Here is a 22,490-nt window from a genome sequence, read left to right as displayed (position 1 = left end):
CCGTTGCAATCCTCATAAATGGCTGCCAGTCTGTCGGCTCAAAATGTCGATTTTTATTTTAAGTTTCGCTAAACACACTTTACTGTAGCTAACTCCATCCCAGAGTAAGTTTCAAAATGAAGGTTTTTGTGTGTATATTTGCTCTTCTTTAAGAAACACAGGGACCTTGAAGCCTTGGCTTTGCTGACCATAAATTAATACAAAAGAATTCACTGAGTGACTTAAATAACATTTTATTATAAAACCAATAAACATTCATACAGCAGACTAGAAATAAAGTTTTTAGTATAAGATTTAACACATAATATCAACATGGATATAATGAACATATTAAGGTACAAATATGATCTTATCATTCATGACTGAATAAGTTTTCTAATCAGATAAATGTTTCCATATTTTTATATCTCTCAAACCTTAAAGTTAACCATTCATTAAAATCACAACTTTCTTAAAAATGAAAGACAACACAATGCATGTATTTTTTTATTTTAATATGGTGAAAAAAACTTAAAATGACAATAATTATATCCAGTGTCCAATGAAAAATCAGCAACAAGCTCTTAAACTGATCTTTACTAAGCAGTTAATAATGAGAAGGTATTGCAAAAAGATGAACCAGACACTCTTGCCTAAAGTTTAAATAAAACAACATGTTTCATTTGTATTCCTTGTTAAAATGTTTAAAAATCATTCACAAACATACAGCACAGATACATGTAAAACTATTAAAAATAGATCAGGTAAACTCTTAATCATCAGAACAACTCGACAGACTATCAGTTCAATCAAACCGACAAACACAATACTTATGGAATGGATCTAAAATAAAACACGTCTTTATAAAGAATCATATATTCTAGAGCATAGACTTCAAACTAAACAATAACACCTCTCTTTTAATTTTGCTGGTTGAAAATCAGTCACCTATGGTAGAAGGTTTCTGAAGTCACTAATAATTATGTTTAGTTCACATACTAATTTTGTTCATTACATGAAATGTTTAACATACATGATGATTTTAAATAGTTATATGATTATCCTTTACAAAATCTGCAGAAACATACATGTATAATAATGAAAAAGGGAACATCATTTAAACTACAGAAAGACCTTTTGTTTAAACTATGTACAAACATACATGTAGTTCACTCAATGCATCAGTTTATTGCACTGCTTATACAGGATAATTCATGGGGGTTATTATCAGAAGGTACCAGAACCTATTTATCTTAATGTTGCTTGATACCTTCTTACAATGACCCTACAGTATTTAAACACAGCTTAAAACACTCGCACAGTCACAGATCAGTAGTAAACGTAAAGCACAATATGCAGTTTCACATAAATACCACTACAATAAATCTAAGTATCAATAAAAACAATAACAATTGGTCCTGCCAATCCTTGGCATTAGGCAGGCGGTTACAGAGGATGGTTCGTGCTTAAAATGTTTAAAAACTAAGTTTTCTGTATAAATGGTGTTACTCCTTATTTACCATCTTAATTATATTTCATGTGTGAATTTTGAATATTGAGAAAAATATAAATATTTTATTTAATTTGATATGCAGTATGTCGATAAATAAAGTCAAAAAATGTACATACATCTATTTAAGACAATAGCTTAAGAAATTAGAAAATTAGAAAAATATCAATTACTAGACTTACAGGTGAATGACAGTACATGTTAAAATAAATGAATGTAGGGTTTTGGCCAGTCTTTATCAGGCAGAGCACTGTAGAAGATGGACAGGGTGCTTAGTGGGGAAAAAGCTCATACTGCAGGAGACTGTGAAGAACTTGAACATTATGAATTTCATAGAAAATGTTAGGATTTGTCTTAATTTGAAGCTATACTAGTTTTTAACTGCCATATATGTAAAGTTTGTATATATTTATTAATATAATCAGTTTATAAGTTTTATTCGAAACAAAAACAAAATATTGTTATCATCAGAACAATAACAATACCTTGTTATCTTAAAAGCATTTTATTCTATGAAAGCAGAAGGGTGTACTTCCTGATATCCATCACTCTTCAGCTTGAACCCTAATGCATGTAAATGTACATAAACACACTTTAATAAATTAATGGAATTCTAATCTTGGTTATAACACAGTGAAAACAAGATATTATATAAAAATCCCTTAAGTCTTGCCCATTTATTTGCCAACATCATGTTGAAACCTTACTGTGTCATTTCAATGAGTCATTGAAAATTAAATTTGAAATTTTGAAATTTTCTATTTTCAGAATAAGATTTATTAACAGACATCATAACTGTACTTTATGACATTTTTATCATACAAGTTCTTCCCAAAAAGACAGCATTGAACCTTAAATATATGTATTTTTCTACTTCAAAAGATTAAATAGTTAAAACAAATTCATTTTATAGTAATTGCAAAACAAGTTTACATTAAACACTCTTGTTGGCATGATGTTGAACAGTGGATACACTCAAATACCTCCCCCTCTTAATCACTTGTTCGAGAGCCTATTTCAGCCATACGCTACAATGTATATGACAAGTGTATCAGTTGTCCTGGAATGGCGTCCGATTGGTCACATTAATCATCTCCTGGGTCCTGTAAGAGAAATAGGATAATAGGTTATTGTTTGTCTTTCTACTTTGGGTGGAAGCCAATGGTGTATGGTAGGCACTAGGCAGAGTAAAATCTGGTTAAAAAGTATTTACAGAAACTATGAAAACTGATTTCAAAAAAAGACACATTCAGTATAAGGATTAATATAACGCCAACATTTCATTTCCACATGTTTATCAAATGGATCTTTATGGAACACTGTTAAAGACTTACTTTTAAAATTTAAAAAATGAACAAAAATTAAATTGTAACATTCTGAGATAAGAAACAAACTCGAAAAAGTAACATAAATACAACAGACATTTTAAATCATTAAACATATTCTAACTTCACTGTAAATGTAACAAAAATAAATAAAAAATGGAAGAACTAAAATCAACCATGTTTACCCTACAACCTTAAACTGGATCTAACTAACTCAGAAGACACTGAAAATCTTGAAGGGCTGCCATAACAAACTCTTATAAATATAACCAAACATAAACAAAAAGGATATTCATAGCAGGCATAGGAGGCATTCTAAAAATAAATTAATGACCAAATCACTGAAACCTAAAATAGGTGCTTATAAGACAATGGTCAATCATTTTTATGGTAATTTGGTTACCATTAATCCAAAACTTTCCAGTTCCCATTCCTTATATCTGATCAATGCATCAAGCTCTGGTTCATTTTAGCTTTAGCAATGCATGGAAGAGGGCAGTCTACCGTATGTGGAAGCTCATATCTAACACTGTGCTGTACAGGGAAGCCAACAATAGACGGACAGACGCATTCATTAATTAGCTCATTAATGTTCTTGCAATCAAGTCAGTACAACAAAATAAAACAAGAACACTGCAGAGCAAATGCCAATTGAGGCTCATTCTGTTCTTGTTTTTTACAGCCAAAAATTGGGCAAATTAAACTGAAGCCAAGAATTATGGACCTTGTTATACATGTGCCTATTGTCTCTGGCGACATTGTTGTCAGTTTCATTTCAATATCTTGTTTTTGTGTGTGTTTTTTTGCCAAGAATCTTTTGCACTAAAAAAAAGGCCACCAAAACCAAGGCTATGACAATATTTTTATTTTTTTCTTGAAGAAAAGAAGCATCTGGGTTTTTTCTGCATTTCAATAAACCAAAACCAAAGCTTAATGTACTTTGATAGACAAATACTTGATAGCTGAAACACCTACTTGCGTCCCCATTTGAGGTGTATGATGAGGAAGATGACCCCCAGTAGTATACAAATGGAGCCCACAACCAGGTAGGCGATACCAAGGAAAGGATTCTTCCCTCCTAGCCATGATGTTGTCGTCAAAATAATGCTTTTGGTCCCGTCAAATGCAGTTACTGGGTAAGCTGGAATCAAATATTTTATATCAAGTAGGCACTCAAATAATTACCTCAACAATCAAACACAGGCCTTAATTACTAGTACATGTATTTTGGTCTCATTATCAAGTATAATTCACTGTTGTATATGTCATGAGCCAATACAGTATAATAAACTGCAGCAGAAAAAGAGAAAAACAGATATAAGACAATATTGGTGTTAAAGCACTTAAAAGCAACTCTTGATTATTAATCTCACCATATGTGATGTCAAGTTGGTATGTTCCTTTCGGCAGACCATCTGCGAAAGTGCCAGAATGTGAAATTCGGCGGTAGAGTTTTCGGAAGGTCGGAAGGGCAGCAGTCCTCATCCAGACGATAAGATCCTCATTTTTGTAGCCATTGTTGTTTGGGTCAGAAGGGTCAAGGTCGTACACATTCTTGTCATTCCAGTTTGGAGGATTGGTGAATCCAGCCCAGGCTAGATGTATGAGAGTAATGATTATTTTATACTAAATAGTTCAAACTTGCACAATATTGACTTATCAGGCAAAAATAAAATGTTTTTATTTAGAATGGTGCATAATTGTGTTAATAAACCTGGTATGTGCACTTCTCTTAAATGGCATTTACTTCAACAAGTGCTGAGTTACCAAATAGTTATATCAAGCATATTAATATTTGTTAGCAATTTGATGTTTATTTTGATATTAATAATCTTGCATAAATGATTAAGCTCATTGTTTTCCATAAGCATTGTTAACCTTTATCTTTACCCTGACAAACCACAAACCAAGATGCCATATTTAACATTATGCATTGCATTGATGTTACTTCCAATATATGATTGTTTTTTAATAATTGATGAAGGCTCTGAGCAGAAACAATTGAATATAAAAGGGAAAACGGTTTTGAAAAGGAGAGGGGGCAAAGAGCCCTGGATCGCCTTGATATATCAAACTATGACCATGGCAATTCTTATCACGAGATCAATCTTATTAAACTACTAATTATATTTGGCCAATAGCCAAACGTGGCTGAGATCTTACAGTCATGCATATTCTTTCTCAATATGATTAGGATTGGTCAAGGAAAGAAAATGCATGAGTTTCATGTTAAATATGGCATTTTGTTTTGATTAAGGGAAATAACTCAGCATACTAGGCAGATCTGGCTCATAATAAAACTTGGTTGAGAAGTTATTCATTTTCATTCTAAATATGATATTAAAAGATTAGTAAAAAATAATAAGCTAGAGTGGGAATAACAATAAATATGGCATTTTTCATAAATCAAGGGCAATAACACTTGACCTACTAGTCAGATTTTGCCCATAATCAAACTTAGCCAAGATCTTGTGGCCATATTGATTGACATGTTTGAATAAAACTGGTTCAGAAATGTTGTTGCTAGAATGGAATGAACTAATTGAGGAAGACAGAAAAAGTCAGATCATAATAGCTTCCCACTGACCACTTTGTTGTCAGGTAAGCTAAGAATATGTGTATGTGTGATTCAATTTTATATTTATCTTGACATACATGACAATTAGATCAACTAAAATCTCAGAAAGTTTATAAAAATAAAGCAAGGCATGCACTTTCCAACACCAAAGCTTAAACATGGAACTTGGTTTTAGATAACTAATCCCTTTTGGAGTATGCATATAGTTAAGCCAAATGAAGAGAGTGAACACTGTAAAGACAGTTTTTTTGTCAATTCAATGGTCGTCCCTCTGAAGTGACTGAGGTGACATGGCTGGTTATTGAACCTTACAGATTTTTTTATTGGTGAAAAAGGTTATGGGTAATTTTAATAATAAACTTGTCCAAGATATTGTACTCATATATATTCTAACCAAAATTTGTGATGATTGGACAAGGTTTCTATAGTTATTGATTAGATAAGACAATTTTTTTAATTTCTATAATTTAAAGACAATTACGCTTGAGTGGCTAAAGTGATTTGGCTGATTATTAAAAATGTCCAAAATATTATGACTATTCACATTCTGACCAAATTTAGTGATGATTGGACAAAGGCTTCTAAAGTCATTGAGATTACATCATATGGGACGACGCCCGCACGCCAATCCATATGCCGCAGGCAGAACTATAAACCTTATCATTGTTTTTAAACAAGCTTATAATATCAGAGATAAGGCTCTCTGATATGATTCAGAAGATATGTACTGCAAGTAATAGTATCCACTTTGCTACTTGTTACAAATGTTTGATTTGGCCCTGTCATACGGGGCCCATGAATTGCTGGGGTTTAGATTTTGTCATATTTTAATAAATATAAAATAGACAAGCTGACAATAGATCAGAAGAATAGCACATTTAAGATTATGACATGATAACAATATTCAACTTGTTTTAAAACTGGTGAATTGAAACTTTACTTACGATCACTGCCATTTATAGCTTATTACATAGGAGAAACAGTATCAGACATGTTGTAGCTGTTTATCAGAATTATTTAGGGCTTAATGTGGAAACTTCAGTAAAGCCGGATTTTTCATTTGGACGAATGCAAATTTGCAGAAGCATGTACAAATATATTTTTTCAGAGGAAAAAGAAAATGCTGCAGACTCAATATTCACATCTGTCCTAAATATTATGCTGAGAAATATTCTGAGGGCTATTTCAGTAAAACATATAACCCACAGGGGGAAGGCAATTATTTCAAAAGTATATAGATAGGTGTCTTTTTTCGCTAATTTGGACCCCGATGGGGGTAAAGCTGCTTCTGTAGGGGGTGGTATATTTTAAAAGTGCCTTCCCCCTAGGGGTTATATGTTTAAATGGAACAACCCTGACTGATTTCTTAAAGATTGGATATACACGGTTGAATTATGTATATGAAGGAATAAGAACACTTAATACATCTTTTCCCTTAAACTAGTGACCTAGTTTTAGACCTTGAGATAACCCATATTCACGTTGGTCTTAAATATCATGTTGACTTTATTTTATTCTGAAATTTCATAAAGATTGGATTAACACTGTTGAATTTATGAACACCAATTTTTCTTCATTTGACAAAGTGACCTAGTTTTTGACTGAAACCGTCAAACGCTGTTCCTAAATATTATGCCCAGAAACCTCATGACTGAGATTCTTAAAGATTTGATGAAAACTAATGAATTTTGAAAGGAATAATAAACTTGAACACAAAATGTTGTCCTGATATTTGCCCTTTTGTCCCAGCTTTTATTAAGAATGACCTTTATGCACACTGGCCTTCATATCATGCTGACAAAACTTTCATTAAGATCTGATAAATCTGTTGTTTTATGAAACAGAAAGAAAACCTAAACACAAAATTCTTTAAAAAGAACGCCTGCCAGGTCAATGAAAATTCCGGCTTAAGATTATACACTCAAATTAATGTTGAAAAAGTAGTACTTATTTCTATCTGTAAAGGTTGAAATAAGTTGGAATATGTTTTTGTATCACCTGTTTGCAGTTAATTCAAAGCATGAAAGATAGCATATTTTTGGAAGATACATGTATATCCCTAAAATGAACTTCTCTTAATTCTTCACAACTTACCAACAGTATTGTCTTTAATAATAATCAGATGAAAGTACATGCACTCAGTACATTTGAAGCTATCAATAACATTCTAAGATTAATAATAAAGGCATTAGGTGATGCTTTTTATCAAATGAGTTTAACTTACAATCCGGGTTTCCAAACTTGACATTTTTATCTGAAGGCCAAGCAATGCCGGTCTTCAATAGCCCTACAGGGGTGCTAGAGGTTCCACTCATGTAGGTCATCGTAAACGTATCTGAAATCATAAGACAGCATCATAGCATAGCTACTGACTGACTTGGCCTAAATATTGCTGACTTTGGCATACTAAATAAGGTTGTCAAGTATTAAAGGTACCGGTAGTATCCAAATATTTCTTCCAAAAACAAATCTGCGGACATAATTTTACCATTGAAAAAACTGTTTGCAATTGCCCCACATGGTGCAATTGGCAGTTTCAGAGAAGAGTTGATGGTTTTCTCCTTGTATGGGGCGCAATCATCTAACAGTGACGATGCATCTTTCGTGTATCCATGGAGCTGACCGTCATCACGGGAACGTACATAACGACGGTGGTTCTGGTAGTAGTTGACCAGTCCATAGTACATGTACACAGTGCCCTGAAATACAGTTTCTTCATGTACAAATAAGACACAATCTGAGATCACAGCAATGACAACTATAAATTAAGTGAAACTGGTTGACATTTTGATTTCCCCATTCCATTGACCAATCAGGGATTACATTTCATTAATAAATAGTAGCACATGGTGGCAGCTTTGTAGTATATAGGGTCCAAATCCACAAGAAGAATTAATGCTTACTTTAGGATTTAATGCCATACAAATCGAACGTATACGCCAAGACACAAAATAGACAATGGTTAACTTTTTTCATAAATAATGGCAAAAACATATTATCAACATGTCATTTTCAGCTTACAGTAAAATCTTCTTCCAGTGTCATGTTGACTCTGCAGGAGCATGTCTGTCCAGTGATGTTCTGACTTGACAGAAAGTTATCGCATGTTTGTCCTGGGGAGGCAATGTTCTCACACTGTGTGTAGTCATAACTAGCCTCTCTGATCTACAAGAATGATAAATAAATGCATTCAAATATTTTATAGCATTACTCGATGCTGTTAAGTGGTAAAAAAATCCTCAGACCTTATTAAATTTGTAGACATACCTGTATGTACCATTATAATTTACATGTTTAAGAAGGATTTGATGTTAAAGATGTACTCTTACTCCAAAATTATATTTACCACAATTAATAATATTGCTTTAATATTCCAAATGAGATGAATAAGTGTTGAAAACAATGGTTCATATGAAGGATACCAAGTTTGATTTGAAAGAAATGAACAAAAAAAGAAACTGTTTTTCTACCTTATTTGACTATAGTAGACCGTAGTAAATCTTTAAGCATTCACCAATCATTTAATATTTTTTGCTTTCTGCTATTAAATATATGGTTACAATCTTGATATCGGTAATTAATTATATCCATTCCATTATTTAGTAAGAAGTTAATGGTTTATCAGTCAAACTTGATGTTTGTTATACTTGTGTATGTATTGATTTTGAATAAGAGTGTCACTTTAAATAATCATCAGAATACAACTTGTGGACTCAGATGACATTTAAGCTTTCCAAAATTGTCAGATGCTTACATCATTTGAAGTAACCAGAAGGATAACACCAAGGGGGATAAAGGCAATGCCGATAGCAAAGAACGCTGGTAGGACTGTTCCTGCTGTCAAGATGGGCTGCCAGGCTGGAAGACGCTGCTGCTTTAACTTGGTGTCTGAAATATACATGCAGCATGTATACATGTTGGAACAAAATCTCGCTAAGTACAACCTCACTATAATCTCAAGTGATAATACTGTTATATGACTTTCTTTCACTTTGCCATGATGATCATAATTTATTCGGCCACTTCTTTCATTGTTCACATAATAATCATATTGTCATACAAATTACATACCTGTAAAGAGCATTTATTATCCAATTAATGTCCATTTACTCATATTAGCAGAGCAGGGCTCTCACTAGGCTGAAAATTTTGGGAGAAGTGACTTCTCCCTTCAGTCAAATTAGGGAGAAGTGGGGAGACTTTAGGGAGAAGTGATACTTTTCGTAACACCTGATACATAAACTATGCCCTACCACACACCTCATTTTGTACTCACATTGAAATTGATTGCTATAACTATAAAAAGTATTCATTAAATAATGTATCGTTTTTGGCTCAGCAAAAGTGTATTTGTCAATGTCACATAGTTTATCAGCAAAAAGCATCTAAAATGAAACAAAAACCAAGACAGCTAAGGATTTGAAACAATCAAAATGACCTTATAAATGAACTGTCAATGTAGTAGGGGTACGAATCTTATTTTGGTACGTTCGGGATAGGGTACCAATGTCACATTCAGCTATGCTGTTATTTACTTGTCTCCGGCTATATAATTTTCAATATGCTGACATTTAAGAACCAAATGACATTTAAATCACTGTCCTTGATGAAAACTTTACCAATATATAATGGGAGGTAGAGAAATTAACTCCGAAAATTGTTCTGACAAAATGGCGATCTGGCCAATTTTTTTTGACATCGTAAAATACTGTAAGTAAACTCTACATAAAGCAGGTTATTGATTTTCTTAGGGCCACCTTGCTGATGGCCCGAGATGGCTATGGCAGTCTGCTTCAAAAGCAACAATGTTTAAATGTTTGTTCAATACATATTTCAATTGCTTTTTAACCTTTTTTATTATTATATCGCCTTTTCTATCTCATTTTAACGAACTTATATCATTTGATCAGGGTCCTCTCAATGAACATTCTGATTGGTTAACTTTCAATAGCTCCGCCTACTGGTGATGTTTTGGTAATTGGATGACACGGCCCAATTATCGGATTAAGACATTACCAAATTTAAGATTGGCTAATTGCGATGTTTTGACTAATGGGACAGTGGCCAAATACTCACTGATTGACAGATTTACAATTTGCTAAATTTTTTGGCCAAGTCAATGTCACTTTGATGATACAAATGGGAGAAGTCTGGGCATTTTAGGCGACCACTTTGCCCAAGTCGCCCCCTCGCGAGAGCCCTGCAGAGGTTTCAAAATGATCTGGTAGCCAAGTAATTAATCTGGCAATTTAGACGGCCTTCCAAGCTCCTTTTAACTGCCCCTTTAATAAACGGATGTGGGAGGTCCTCAAAAACCCTGCCTACTTTCAGAACTTAACCAGCCACATTCAAACAAATTGAAACATCGTATGATGAAATAGCGAAAAAAAAGAGAAAATTGTTGAAAACTGACATACATGTATCTTTGGTATCGATGTGTACATGCATTGAAACTAATTAACTGAAGTACCACATAGTTTACAATTAATCATTTTTCGCAGCTTTTTCATATTTTTCCATTAAAAAGGATAACTAGATATATTCCTAGTAGAATTCATTCTTATGCGTAATAATGGCAATATGCATTTCAAGTTTCATCCTAGTCCAAATAATTGTATGTTGACAGATTTTTTACGATTTTTGATATGGCGAATTCTTCACATACATTTTTTCTAGCACACCGGATAGGCATTTCCGGTGAATTCATCCGTGCTGGAAAATCGATATGGCATCCCCCCATGCCAGATGAGTCAACCGCTGTGACGTTATACTTTCAACTTCTTTTATTAAACACTTAATGTAACCATAGTTAAGAAATTTCAATTAATGAGTTCCATTAACATTAACTTTACAAAAATATTCCTCAAAAACAAAACAAAATAACCCTAAAATATATTGAAGGAACTTATTGACGTATGCAGTGAATACAAATTACTGCGCGTCATGATGTCAGTAAACATCATCGCAAGCGCTTTCTTATGTATTTTCTTCACAAAAAAATGTAATTAAAGGTATGCTAAATAAAAATATCTATCATGTGTGTCCGTTCCGGATAGAAAAATCCGACCCTCGGGCACGCTGCGTAGCCGGTAACGAGGCTTGCTTACCTGGCAACGCAGGTGCCCTCAGGTCGGATTTTTCTATCCGGAACGGGAACACATGACAGATATTATTAGTATGAAAAGTTGGTATATTTTCCTATCGGGATTCTGGGTTGAAGCATAGTGCGTCTATAAAATATCATAAAAACAAGAATAATTACCAGATTATGTTATTTTATATTAGTTCCGTACAAAAATAAATAAATATCCAACAAATAATTATGAGTTCGACGGGTTTTCTTCATTTCATTCTGTCAAAACATGGGGTTTTCTTCATTTCATTCTGTCAAAACATAACGATATATACATGAAGGGCACCTGCAAGGCTTCAGGGCACAATTTTAAAACAATCAGAACATTCTGCCACAAAATAACTTTTGACTTACATGGTAAAATATGAATATAAACCTTTATGATCAATTTCAACCATAAAATACTTCCACATAATACAATCATACATGCCATATTTTCTGGAGACCATTCAGGGGGATTTGTTCAAAAGGCTGAAAATTCAGGGGGATTTTGGTTGTATTCAGGGGGATTTTTTTTAGCAGGTCTAAGTTGGCGAAATTTTAAAGTATTTTTAGACGAAAGTATATTTATTTCATGATTTATCATATTCTTATGATACACTGTCATGTCATACTGTAATGCACTTGCAGAAAAAAATATGTCATTGGAAAAATATGTTTTCGAGACAATTAAATTAAATTTACCTTCCTCCAAAGTCTTTTAAAAAATTGTGCTTAATTCTATCAGCGTGATGACTTTCAGACAATAAGAGAATAGAATAAATATTATTAATTTCTTCCTTCCAAAATAGTAATATTTCTTTGCCTTTGATAATTACTACAAATTAATTGATCACTTGTTGTAAAAGTTTCCTTTTGGCATTTCACCCTTGTGGAGTTGTTACTTTAAATTCAGTTTCACTCACATATTGTGGTTTCACTTACTTTGTCATTATTGCCTGAGGAAAAATTTCTAAAAAAAAAAATTTTTTAAATTCAGGGGGATTTTTATCTCCCGCCGGGAGACCGGGGGTTGGATCGAAATTCCGGGGGATTTTTCCTCAAGCCGGGGGAAATGGCATGTATGTACAATTTCAATATTTTTCAAACAGCCCCTGTTTTTGCACAAACCCGTGTAGACATTAGGGATTGGAAGAATCCCGTTTACCATGTCTATTATTTTAAACAATTTTCATCCATGTCAATCACACGATATCATGGACCTATAAACCATGGATTGGCAACTCTCATCTGTGTTAATGCGATAATCTCAAACTCACGCGTGCAGCGGGATTTCATTCCGAGATCTTACCGTGTGGTCATTTTCGAGACGTTCGACATCGGCCGAATATATACATGTAGGAAAACATTAATTAAAATTGACTTAAATGCGTGGTACTTTTATTTGAGTTGATAATAGTCCAATGGAATCTGATTAAAATCACAGTTATTAAATATAATTAAATCTATAACGAACAAGGCATTATTAGCAGAGTTGGCGGAAATAACCGAAGATCGCCGTTAATCACCGATCGGAGATTCGGCGGAATTTTTCGATATTTGCCGAGCGCGCGCCAAGGATTGTGGGTAAATTATTATTTCTTATCGTTTCACCGATATGGGGCAGTTGCCAATCCATGCTTTATAAGTCCGTGACGATATTCCATAAATATGTTTTTATGATTATATTGATGAAGGTTTTGGATAAACTTTATATTCTTTTCTGTTAAGTAATAACGTTACTTCAATTCTATGCTTCATATTCCGCACCTTAGTCAGTTGACAGTAGCCAAGCGAAAATCAAAACAAACAGGAAAACAAATAATGAATGATTGATTACTTTGGAATCTTAATTTATACCTTTAACTTTTGTTTAACCATGTTATTTTATATCCTGTGTATTAAATAATGTTTTATGTATCTGTATATGTATACAAGTATGTATTTGTTACCCTTTGGGCGTCTACTTTGGGTCTTTTCTGCGTCAATCCCAGGTGTCCCTGGAGTGCCGTTCGCCATTTTGAAATGTTTGATAAATGAACGTGTCATAACAACAGCATCAAGGTTACGTTAAACTAAAATATTTCAGCCCACGTTATTATTTATATTTTTGTCAAAACCAAGCGATCAAACGCACTGACTACCCGATATAAGAATTAATTAATTGTGCGTGCCGGAAATTAATTTAACTGGATAAACTCGTTAATTTTAACACAAATCAATGGCTGCAAGAACATCAGCAACTGTCCGTTTCTCTAGGTTGGTGTCGGGTCAACTCAGCCCAATTCCCTTTTCGGCCTGGTCAAATTCGGGCTAATTCATTTCGGCCTACGTTTCGGGCGATATGATAACACCTTTGTCTGTCTGTCTGGTAACTTGGCCGAAAGGACCAAGCCGAAAATCTAATTGGGCTTAGTGCACTTAAAGACCGTCAACGAGTCTTATGGCGATGTGTCAGTTTTACTATGGGAGACTCGAGACAGGTATACCATGATAAGAAATGTCAAAATAGCAAAAATGTATCCCTGGTCGCCAATTATTGTAGCTACGAGTTGACCTGGATTCGTCTAGGAGTGAGGTACATTCACTGGAAACCAATGTTAGTTGAACTTGTGACGTGAAATAAGGCTGATCGCATATTGGATACAACTATTGCAATCTAATAATAACTTTCTTTCATTCATTTATGCAATCTGTCCCAGATGCAATTTAACACTAAATATGTTGACAACAATATAATACCTTAAGTGGATTTAATTGATCATCTCATGTACTTTTTATATTACATGAAATAGGAGTGTCGAATATCCGGTACTCTAAAAAATACAATCCATTCCCATCAATTATTATTATTTTTTTAAAGTATATCATGAATGGACCGATTAGAAACATACAGTTGGTATAAAATGAACTTAAGCAAGAACCTTTTCTAGATGAAATACAAACAAATAGTCAGTAATAGAACAAAATTTCGCCTTTCCTCGCATGAGTTGTTGATTGCAACAGGAAGGCACCATAAAATAGAAGAAGAAGAACAACAACAGATATATTTATACATACACTGTTATTACTTTCTGTACTTTGCACTTAAACACACAGTAAATTTGTGATTAAATGAAATCAAATCCAGAAATTGTAGATTAAATATTTTCTTGATAGTTCGCGTCATAGTATTGCCGATAATACTCCAAGTACTGTATATGAGTTCCATTATAATGGTTTTTATAGAAAAAGTGATTGAAAAATTCGTTTACGTTGTGATTTTATTGTAGGATCTCCCTTTGACTTTTTTCCTAAGAAAATTTACTGTTTGGGATTTCAAGTTATGTGTTTGGATCATAAATCATGTGCTTAAAGACTGAAGGACCAGACTTAAATGTTATGATTTTATTATTTTCGCGGTCCACTTCCACTTTGAACGCAGGTCATGCCAGGCGCACTCTATCGGTTTTTGCTTTTATGACAAACTCGGCCGCTACAACATGTAAAGCGACAAGTATATATAACTACATAACAACTGTATTCATTAATCATTTAATAGATACATACTATGTGATTCAATATAATTTATCTGGCAGGGCGTTGCTTAACTTATTTAGAAAATACATGTTTCAAAAAGTTCTGTTACTAAACACTTTTGCTCCAACCAATCTAAACAGTTAATAACAGAATAAATAAAGAGAGTGTTTGATGATGATGACGATTATTATTATTATTATTATTATTATTATTATTTATTATTATTATTATTATTATTATTATTATTATTATTATTATTATTATTATTATTATTATTATCATATTTATTATTATTATTATTATTATTATTATTATTATTATTATTAGTATTGTCATTAAATATATGCATAATAATTTCATTTTTTTATCGCAAAACACAAATATAGTGTTTAAGTGTGTCAGTTCAACATTGAAGCGATCGTCATTACCTTGTTCAAGTGATTCAATATATTTAGACCTGACTGACCTTAGGAATTTATGGAAGGTACTACTATCAGTTTAAAGCGATCTTCAAACGAAGTGTGATTTAGAGGTTGCTTATCTTTATATTTTGTTTAAGCGCTCTTAAACTTCCTTTTTATACCTTTTCTCGTTGACTAATGTTAACGTGAGTCGTTTTATCTGTATGAGATATGTTTTCGAACGTACTTTGCGTGGCTGTATTTACTGTTTTAATCGGGAAATGCTTATCTGCAGGTATGATATTTTTCATATATATTACATATATAAATAAAACTTATAGGTACTTTATTTTGATAAAAGGGTATTACTTTATTTCGATAAAAAAGTTATTAATTTAAGAGGTAGATTTGCACTACATTTTGCGTTTAAAAAAAGTTCAGACCCGTTCAATAATCGGATATCTATTATAGAAATGAAACAGATTTCCATTCAAGTTAACTCTGATTCTATATTTTTCGACTGGACGGGAAGAGTATCAGACCTTTTATGGCAATCACACAATTCCTTGACTATACGGGATCTGTCCAACTCCCTCATTGTTTGCTATTTAACTTGTACTTATACCGGACTACGATCGCTACCTGGACCAGGAAATTGAAACAGATAGTTTGGGAAATAGATTACCATTATATGTTGATTTCAAGTATTCTTACTGCCTTTACTCAATACAAACACTTAAAATATGTAATTTCGAATAAACATTTTTTATAAGATGTTACAATAGATCCTGGAATGATTTTACTGCTCCTGTTGCACATGTTACACTACAGACCCCAAGTTTCAAGTGAGTTCTCTAAGTCAGCTTTTGTTTATTTATTTGAGTTCAGCAAGGTCTGCTTGCGCCCATTGGATTCATTATGGCTTGACCCCGCCGACTTAAATTGTGTTTTAACCTCAAGTGACATGAATTAGAAGTAACAGCAATTCGCAGTCAAATCCAGACATTGGAAGACTTGAAGAAACAGAGAGAGATACAAGAGACCCGGGTGCGATACCCTACGTCTTTTGGAAGAGACCTTTTGATTCTTTGACGTGCTCGGGTACACTTGTACCAGCTTTTAACGTCTTTCGGTATGACGCGGCCCGGGATAGAACCCACGAACTCCCGCTCCGTAGGCGGACGCTTAACCACTATGCCACGGAGACGGTTAAAGTCAGCTTTTGCAAAACGTTTGAGTATTTCAAGTGTTTCTTTTACTCGGAACTCCTCGGCCATTTACATCGAAGACAACCTCGGATGTATGCCGGTACATCAGTTGAAGTAGTTCGTAAAATTGAATTTTTTCATTTATCAAAGAAGCGTTTAAGAGTTGTATTAATTGATCTAAGTTTAAATTGATTGCCAGTGAAGTGTATCATTGCAAACATAATTAAGATTCACAAGAGTTAAGTCATAAAGTTTAACTAATAAATAAAATTACTACGCGATCTTCTTGCTCGCGGAATGCGTAGTGTCTTATTTTGCTTTTGTGTACTTGAAGATATTTGTTCTCCTGCCAATGACCCTTGTCTTCCACACGGATCGTGCCACAACGCGTTCGAGGGCAACTTTACGTGTACGTGCGACACGGGATATAGCGTAGGTACTTGTGATTTTCTTGAAACGTTAACTAAGAATTATGTTAAGTAAATGACCGTATCTTAGGGCAGTACTAATGTACACACATCCAATTTGGCTGATGCTACGATCATTTAAGGTCTTCGACAGTGTCAAATCTTTACTTCAAATCCTCATATTGCTAAATCTGTTAAGTAAATGAAATCATCAACATTGAATATGACAGTTTACACTGACGATATAATTCTAGATGTTTCATATTGATTTACATTTTTTTATTAAATATTTAATATAGAAACAAAAATATATGTTTTTCATTCTGCCATTTTTTTCAGAGAGACGCCGGTGTTTCTTGTGTGAGAATGGGTATTGCATGCATTGGGGGAACTGGGAGAACTGGGGGAACTGGGAGAACTGGTTTTGTTGTGCGTGTCTCCCTGGATACACGGGAAGTTTTTGTGATGAAGGTAAAATTCTTACTGTTTTTGGTGCATTCTTTCTAACCTCATTTGTTTGTCCGTGCAAATGCACCAAAAAATATGCTCACGCTGCATTCGAGAAATAATGCTGCACTGTCCGCAGAACTATTTAAAGACCGATTTGACTATTAACATATTTGAAATCACTGCACGCATATCTATGACCACCACAAATTCTCACATATCTTAAAGCGGATTATTCTCTCTACGCACAAAAGATTACATACAAACTATTTTTTTAACTTAGGTTGAAGAAAAGCATCTACGATGCCGCTTGTGTACGACAGGTTCATCCCAACTCTCGCGTAGCGTGTTCTGTGGAAACTGGGTAAACCACGTTTACGCAAAACACCCTACGCTCTGGTTGGGACGAACCTTACATGAGCGGCTATGGAAGATTCTTATATTAATACTCGTGAAGTCTAACCGCATAATGATCAAATGTTTTCTTACACAGATGAAACATGCAGTCATTAACACAAGGAATAACACACGCAATAATACGCGAGGTCGTATATTTACCTAGTCATGTCCCTTAGCTGTCTGAAAAGGTCGTGCAGACTCTATTTAAGGTTATAACAAACAAACCGTCCATAACAAGGGCCACAAAACAATAAGAGTAATGTCCCTTGATTCAATAAAAAAGGAGTGCGTTGGCATTTGCGTGAGGTGCTCTTGGTGCGATAGTAAGGAATCTATCAAACCTTTCAGTTGCTAAATATTTTAACACATTTATCTTTTTGAACAGAAATCGACCAGTGTGCCATGGACAAGCCGTGCATGAACGGTGCCACGTGTCACCGCCTCACCGCCGACTTCCGATGTGAGTGCGTGCCCGGATACACCGACAAATCCTGTTCAACCGGTAACGTATCTCTCTGTTTTATGTATTGGTAATTTCAATACACCAATGCTGAATTGAAGACGTCAACGTACCATGTTATGCTATTACACCACCCTTGAATTGTTTAAAATGGCTGAGCGTACCAATGCGGTATCCCCAGTGTTTTTTTTTCATTTTGACCCTCGTGCCAAGTCCTTATTTGCAAAAGTGTTTGATCTAAGTATGCGCTTAAACGTGAAATTAAATACTAGTAGTTGTTTTAGACGATAAAACAAATGCACAATTGAGCACAAGGAATGCTCTTGAAATACAACGTATTATATATTATCCAACACCATACGGTTAAATTAATATAAGTAACTAGCCTAAGTTGTTTTTTATTTCAATACGTCTGATAAATGATTGTTATTTAACATTTAGACATACACTTATCAAATCGCTTTTGGATGTTTGGGCTTCTGTGGTTGTCTATTACAATATTATTTTCCAGACGTCAACGAGTGTGCCAGCGCCCCATGTCAGAACGGTGGCACGTGCCAAGACTACGTGGACTACTTCGAGTGCCAATGTCCAATGGGCTACTACGGCTGGTTCTGCGAAACAGGTAGGTGGCGTTAGAAACGAATTATATTTGATTTCTTGAGTTTCTGCCTCGTGCTAGTAATTTTGTTTGCACGATATATATAATTCTTAATTATGGTCTCTATATAAACTATTCCTACATGTGTATTGTGTATTGTCTGATGTTATCATCAGCACGTATGCTTATTTAGCGAGCATCAGCTGTTTGTTTGATTCGATGTCTCGGTTCCGATCATGCGCTGTCAAAGGCACTTTGACGATAACAATTATATCATCTGTGCTCTACAATCTTCAGCAAACTGTCAGCCAACTATGGCGGACGTCATATTCTTACTCGACTCCTCCATCAGCCAGACTGAAAACGATTTCCAGAACCAGCTTGCCTTCGTCAACCAGTTCATAGACCACGTGGTCGTCGACGAGAGAAACTTCCGGATAGGCGTGGTTACGTTCTCCTTTAAGGCGCACCTGGAGATTGGCCTCAATGACTACAACGACAATGTCACACTGAAGCAGGCTGTCAACAATATCACCTTCAGGTCAGCCTCTGACATATTATTGTAAAGCACGCACATGGCTGAGTAAAAGACAAACGAACTTACTTTACTTACGTTTTTGTTTATAGTAATATAAGTACACATACTAATACCAAGATGCTTCTGCCATGGTTTGTTTAAAAGAATGCTAATTTGAATTTTAAAAAATGGATAAATACCATACCTTTATTTATATTTCAGACCTGGTGGGACGCTTACACATCTTGGGTTGAAGAAAGTCACAGAGCATGTCAATGGCATATCGTCGAAACGGTAGCTATTTATTAGGCTGCATTCTGCCATTACGAGATTTCGATATTTAGTGACACAAAACGGGACATTTTCGATTTTTCGCGTTTTCGTCTCTTGTCCAAACTGAAGGTGAAAAGGACCCATGATTGTGCCAACTTTTTACGTTCGCTCTTGTGCATTTTCTTTGGCGCAATTTTTGCAATTATATATATCTAAATAAACAATATGAAATTTTGTTTTTCATCCTGATCTTTTTATTTTATTTCAACTTAAGTTTTCGAATGTGAAAAAAGTAAAATATCAGACTGTTTGCAAGTTACTGATTTACAAAACAATGCAATATTCTTGTATTTTCTTGTTTAGTGTGTTAGGGATATCAGCGAAGCGGTACGTGTTCCTCCTAACCGACGGCATGTCCACTTCCCGTCAGCTCACCCTTACTGCTGCTGCAGATCTCAGGAAATCTGTTACAAAGGTTTTGGCTATAGGTAAGTTTGTAGTATTTCGACATAACTAATCTTTTATGGTATACTTACTTAATCAACAAAAAAGCTAGAGCGCATCCTTAAGGGCATACAAGCCATATTTTACACGCCTTTAACTTGAAGTTACCAACTGTGTGTTCCTTTTACATGATGAAAGCATTTGTTTATATCTCAGAAGCTCCAGGGGAGATAATTACAAGATCAATTGTAGACAGATTAGTTTCTTTAAGTGTTTTGCCATGATACAGGTATCGGCTCTGAGGTTTCCCACGATGAGTTGCTGGGCGTGGCCTCCCCGGGGGACGAGCGGGCTCCCGAGTACGTGTTCTCCGTGCACAACTTTAACGCTCTCTACACAGTCATACAGCAACTGGTCGCCCTCACATGCGACGGTAAGGTTAAGATGAACGATACAAAAGGATTCATTTTGTTTAGTATGTGGCGCTGTGATATGTTTCTTAGTAGAACCCTTACACGTACGGTCAGTTTAAGCAATTTGACATTTGCTTCAACAGAATAAATTTGGAAGTAGGCTTTCGGGGGTCGATAATGAATACTGAGGTCAAGCTCACACATATATTCCCAGTTTAATGTAAACTATGGATTTGTTTTCGACGGTAAGCTTTAGCAGTATGATAGTTGGCGATGAAGGGCGACAAAGCAAACTGTCAGTCACCCAAATTGATACGACTTTAAGCTTCAGAATCTTACGGTATTTTTTGCATTACTAGTATTGATGTTTTCTTCTTGACAAAACAAATCGACAAAGTAAAGCTAGGAATTATTTCAGTATAGCGTGGCAATGTCTGCTCGCTAAATGGACACCATGGTACTTTATCTTACTACAGTATATATTACTTGGCTGGAATTTAATATTGGTCTTTATTGGATCTAAGACCGATGCAACTAATCGGATTACTTGTTGATGTATGACCATAAGATTAACGTAAGTTGAATATTGAATACCACCCCTGTTCTCATTGTCCATATACTTACTCCACATGGCGTTAATCAATGATTTAATATTACGTTTTACTTTCAGAGTGTTTTTGGAACACATCAAGTGATGTAACATTTCTACTGGATATGAGATCAGATATAAGTGATTTTGAATTCAGCCAAGCAGTAGATGCACTGACCTATATACTTACGGATACCCTTAATCAAAATTTCAACGTCACTGTCCGTCTAGCCTTGGTATCGTATGACGATGACGGTGTCCAAATTCACCGCAATCTGACAGACACGACGACCACTGAAAGCTTTGTCCAATACATACAAACGTTGACGGTGGTTCGGTCATGTGAGGGGGAAACTGCCGAGTCGTGTGTTTCTTTAAACATCGACACACTAGATAAAGCTCTGCGTAAGATAGAACAGGAGATATTTAATGAGAGTGCAGAAGTTACGCGACAGATCATTATACTGTTAACGAGTGGTGATCCACGCGTTTCAACGGAACCCGGCTCGACACTGGCCCGAATGAAAGATTCTGGCCTTCTGGTGTTTGTGGTGGGGTTGGGGGAGAGATTCGGGATCGAGGCTGCAAAGGGGCTTGCCAGCGACCCTGCCTATGTATTTGTGTCCCGTTCTGGGGAACCCCATACTAATCTGGACGTTATTGCTACGGAAGTTTTTTACAGCTCGTGCCAACTTTCGAATGACTTTTGAAACAAACTAACCGTTATACGTATTAAATTGATGTAGTATTGGATGACTAGTTTTTGCATGGTCATTGAGTCAGTTTCGACAACACACAAGATAAAGGCTTTTCATTAAAGAGTTTATAAAGTCGACGCATTGGGTTTCGACAAGATCTAAATGCTCTATTAGTTTATCAGCTGTTGTCGTGTTGGCTAAACAAGTTTCCACACCGTATTACAGCTTAATATTGTTTTCTTTAATCTACTATGTTATAGCATTTCCACATGTTATTTAGTCTGTAGCTATGTGTAACAAAATACATAAAAAACACCGCTTAGGATGCATACATCTGATTTATTAACGGGTTTCAATGTTCTACAATTATAAGTTATAAAGAAAGTATAGTGTATCTATACACATTGATATTAAAGATTTATCTTTTGGTGTTTACTTTTATTAAAATAAAAAGCATCAAGTCTTAGTGTCCCTGTTTGTAATATGTACGTGTGTATATAGAAAGAAATTTTAAAACATCTTTAGAACAGACCGGGCCAGTGGCTAGACGCTTACAGTAAATATTATTCCATTCCTTTCCTCTCGAAAATTAAATGAAATGCCAATTATA

The 22,490-nt window shown here is 34.7% G+C and overlaps 1 protein-coding gene and 1 pseudogene across 1 annotated transcript; one reads left to right on the top strand and one right to left on the bottom strand.

The window, feature by feature from the left end:
• Window positions 1-212: 212 nt before the first annotated feature.
• LOC128232423 (cell cycle control protein 50A-like) lies at window positions 213-13,536 on the bottom strand. The gene is made up of 8 exons (XM_052945963.1): window positions 13,457-13,536; window positions 9,147-9,280; window positions 8,414-8,557; window positions 7,881-8,091; window positions 7,617-7,727; window positions 4,188-4,409; window positions 3,790-3,955; window positions 213-2,592 (listed from the first exon to the last, which is right to left on the bottom strand). The coding sequence occupies exons 1-8, from the start codon at window positions 13,521-13,523 to the stop codon at window positions 2,541-2,543; spliced, it is 1,107 nt and encodes a 368-aa protein (XP_052801923.1). The 5' UTR covers window positions 13,524-13,536; the 3' UTR covers window positions 213-2,540.
• A 3,920-nt stretch (window positions 13,537-17,456) lies between these two features.
• LOC128230839 (von Willebrand factor A domain-containing protein 2-like) lies at window positions 17,457-21,928 on the top strand (annotated as a pseudogene).
• The last annotated feature ends 562 nt before the right edge of the window (window positions 21,929-22,490 follow it).

Source organism: Mya arenaria, chromosome 4, assembly GCF_026914265.1.
Source record: "Mya arenaria isolate MELC-2E11 chromosome 4, ASM2691426v1".
Classification (NCBI taxonomy): Eukaryota; Metazoa; Mollusca; class Bivalvia; order Myida; family Myidae; genus Mya; species Mya arenaria.
Note: the sequence above shows the minus strand (reverse complement) of the source record. Positions and strands in the feature narration are given on the sequence as shown.

Bases quoted from the DNA above. Each gene is read 5' to 3' on its own strand.
- LOC128232423 (XM_052945963.1), bottom strand. From the start codon at position 13,523: ATGGCGAACGGCACTCCAGGGACACCTGGGATTGACGCAGAAAAGACC. The intron at 8,558-9,146 runs GTAAGCATCTGA...TCATTCTTGTAG, and splicing joins TTCTGGTTACTTCAAATGAT to ATCAGAGAGGCTAGTTATGA. The intron at 2,593-3,789 runs GTAGGTGTTTCA...TTTCTCTTACAG, and splicing joins CACCTCAAATGGGGACGCAA to GACCCAGGAGATGATTAATG.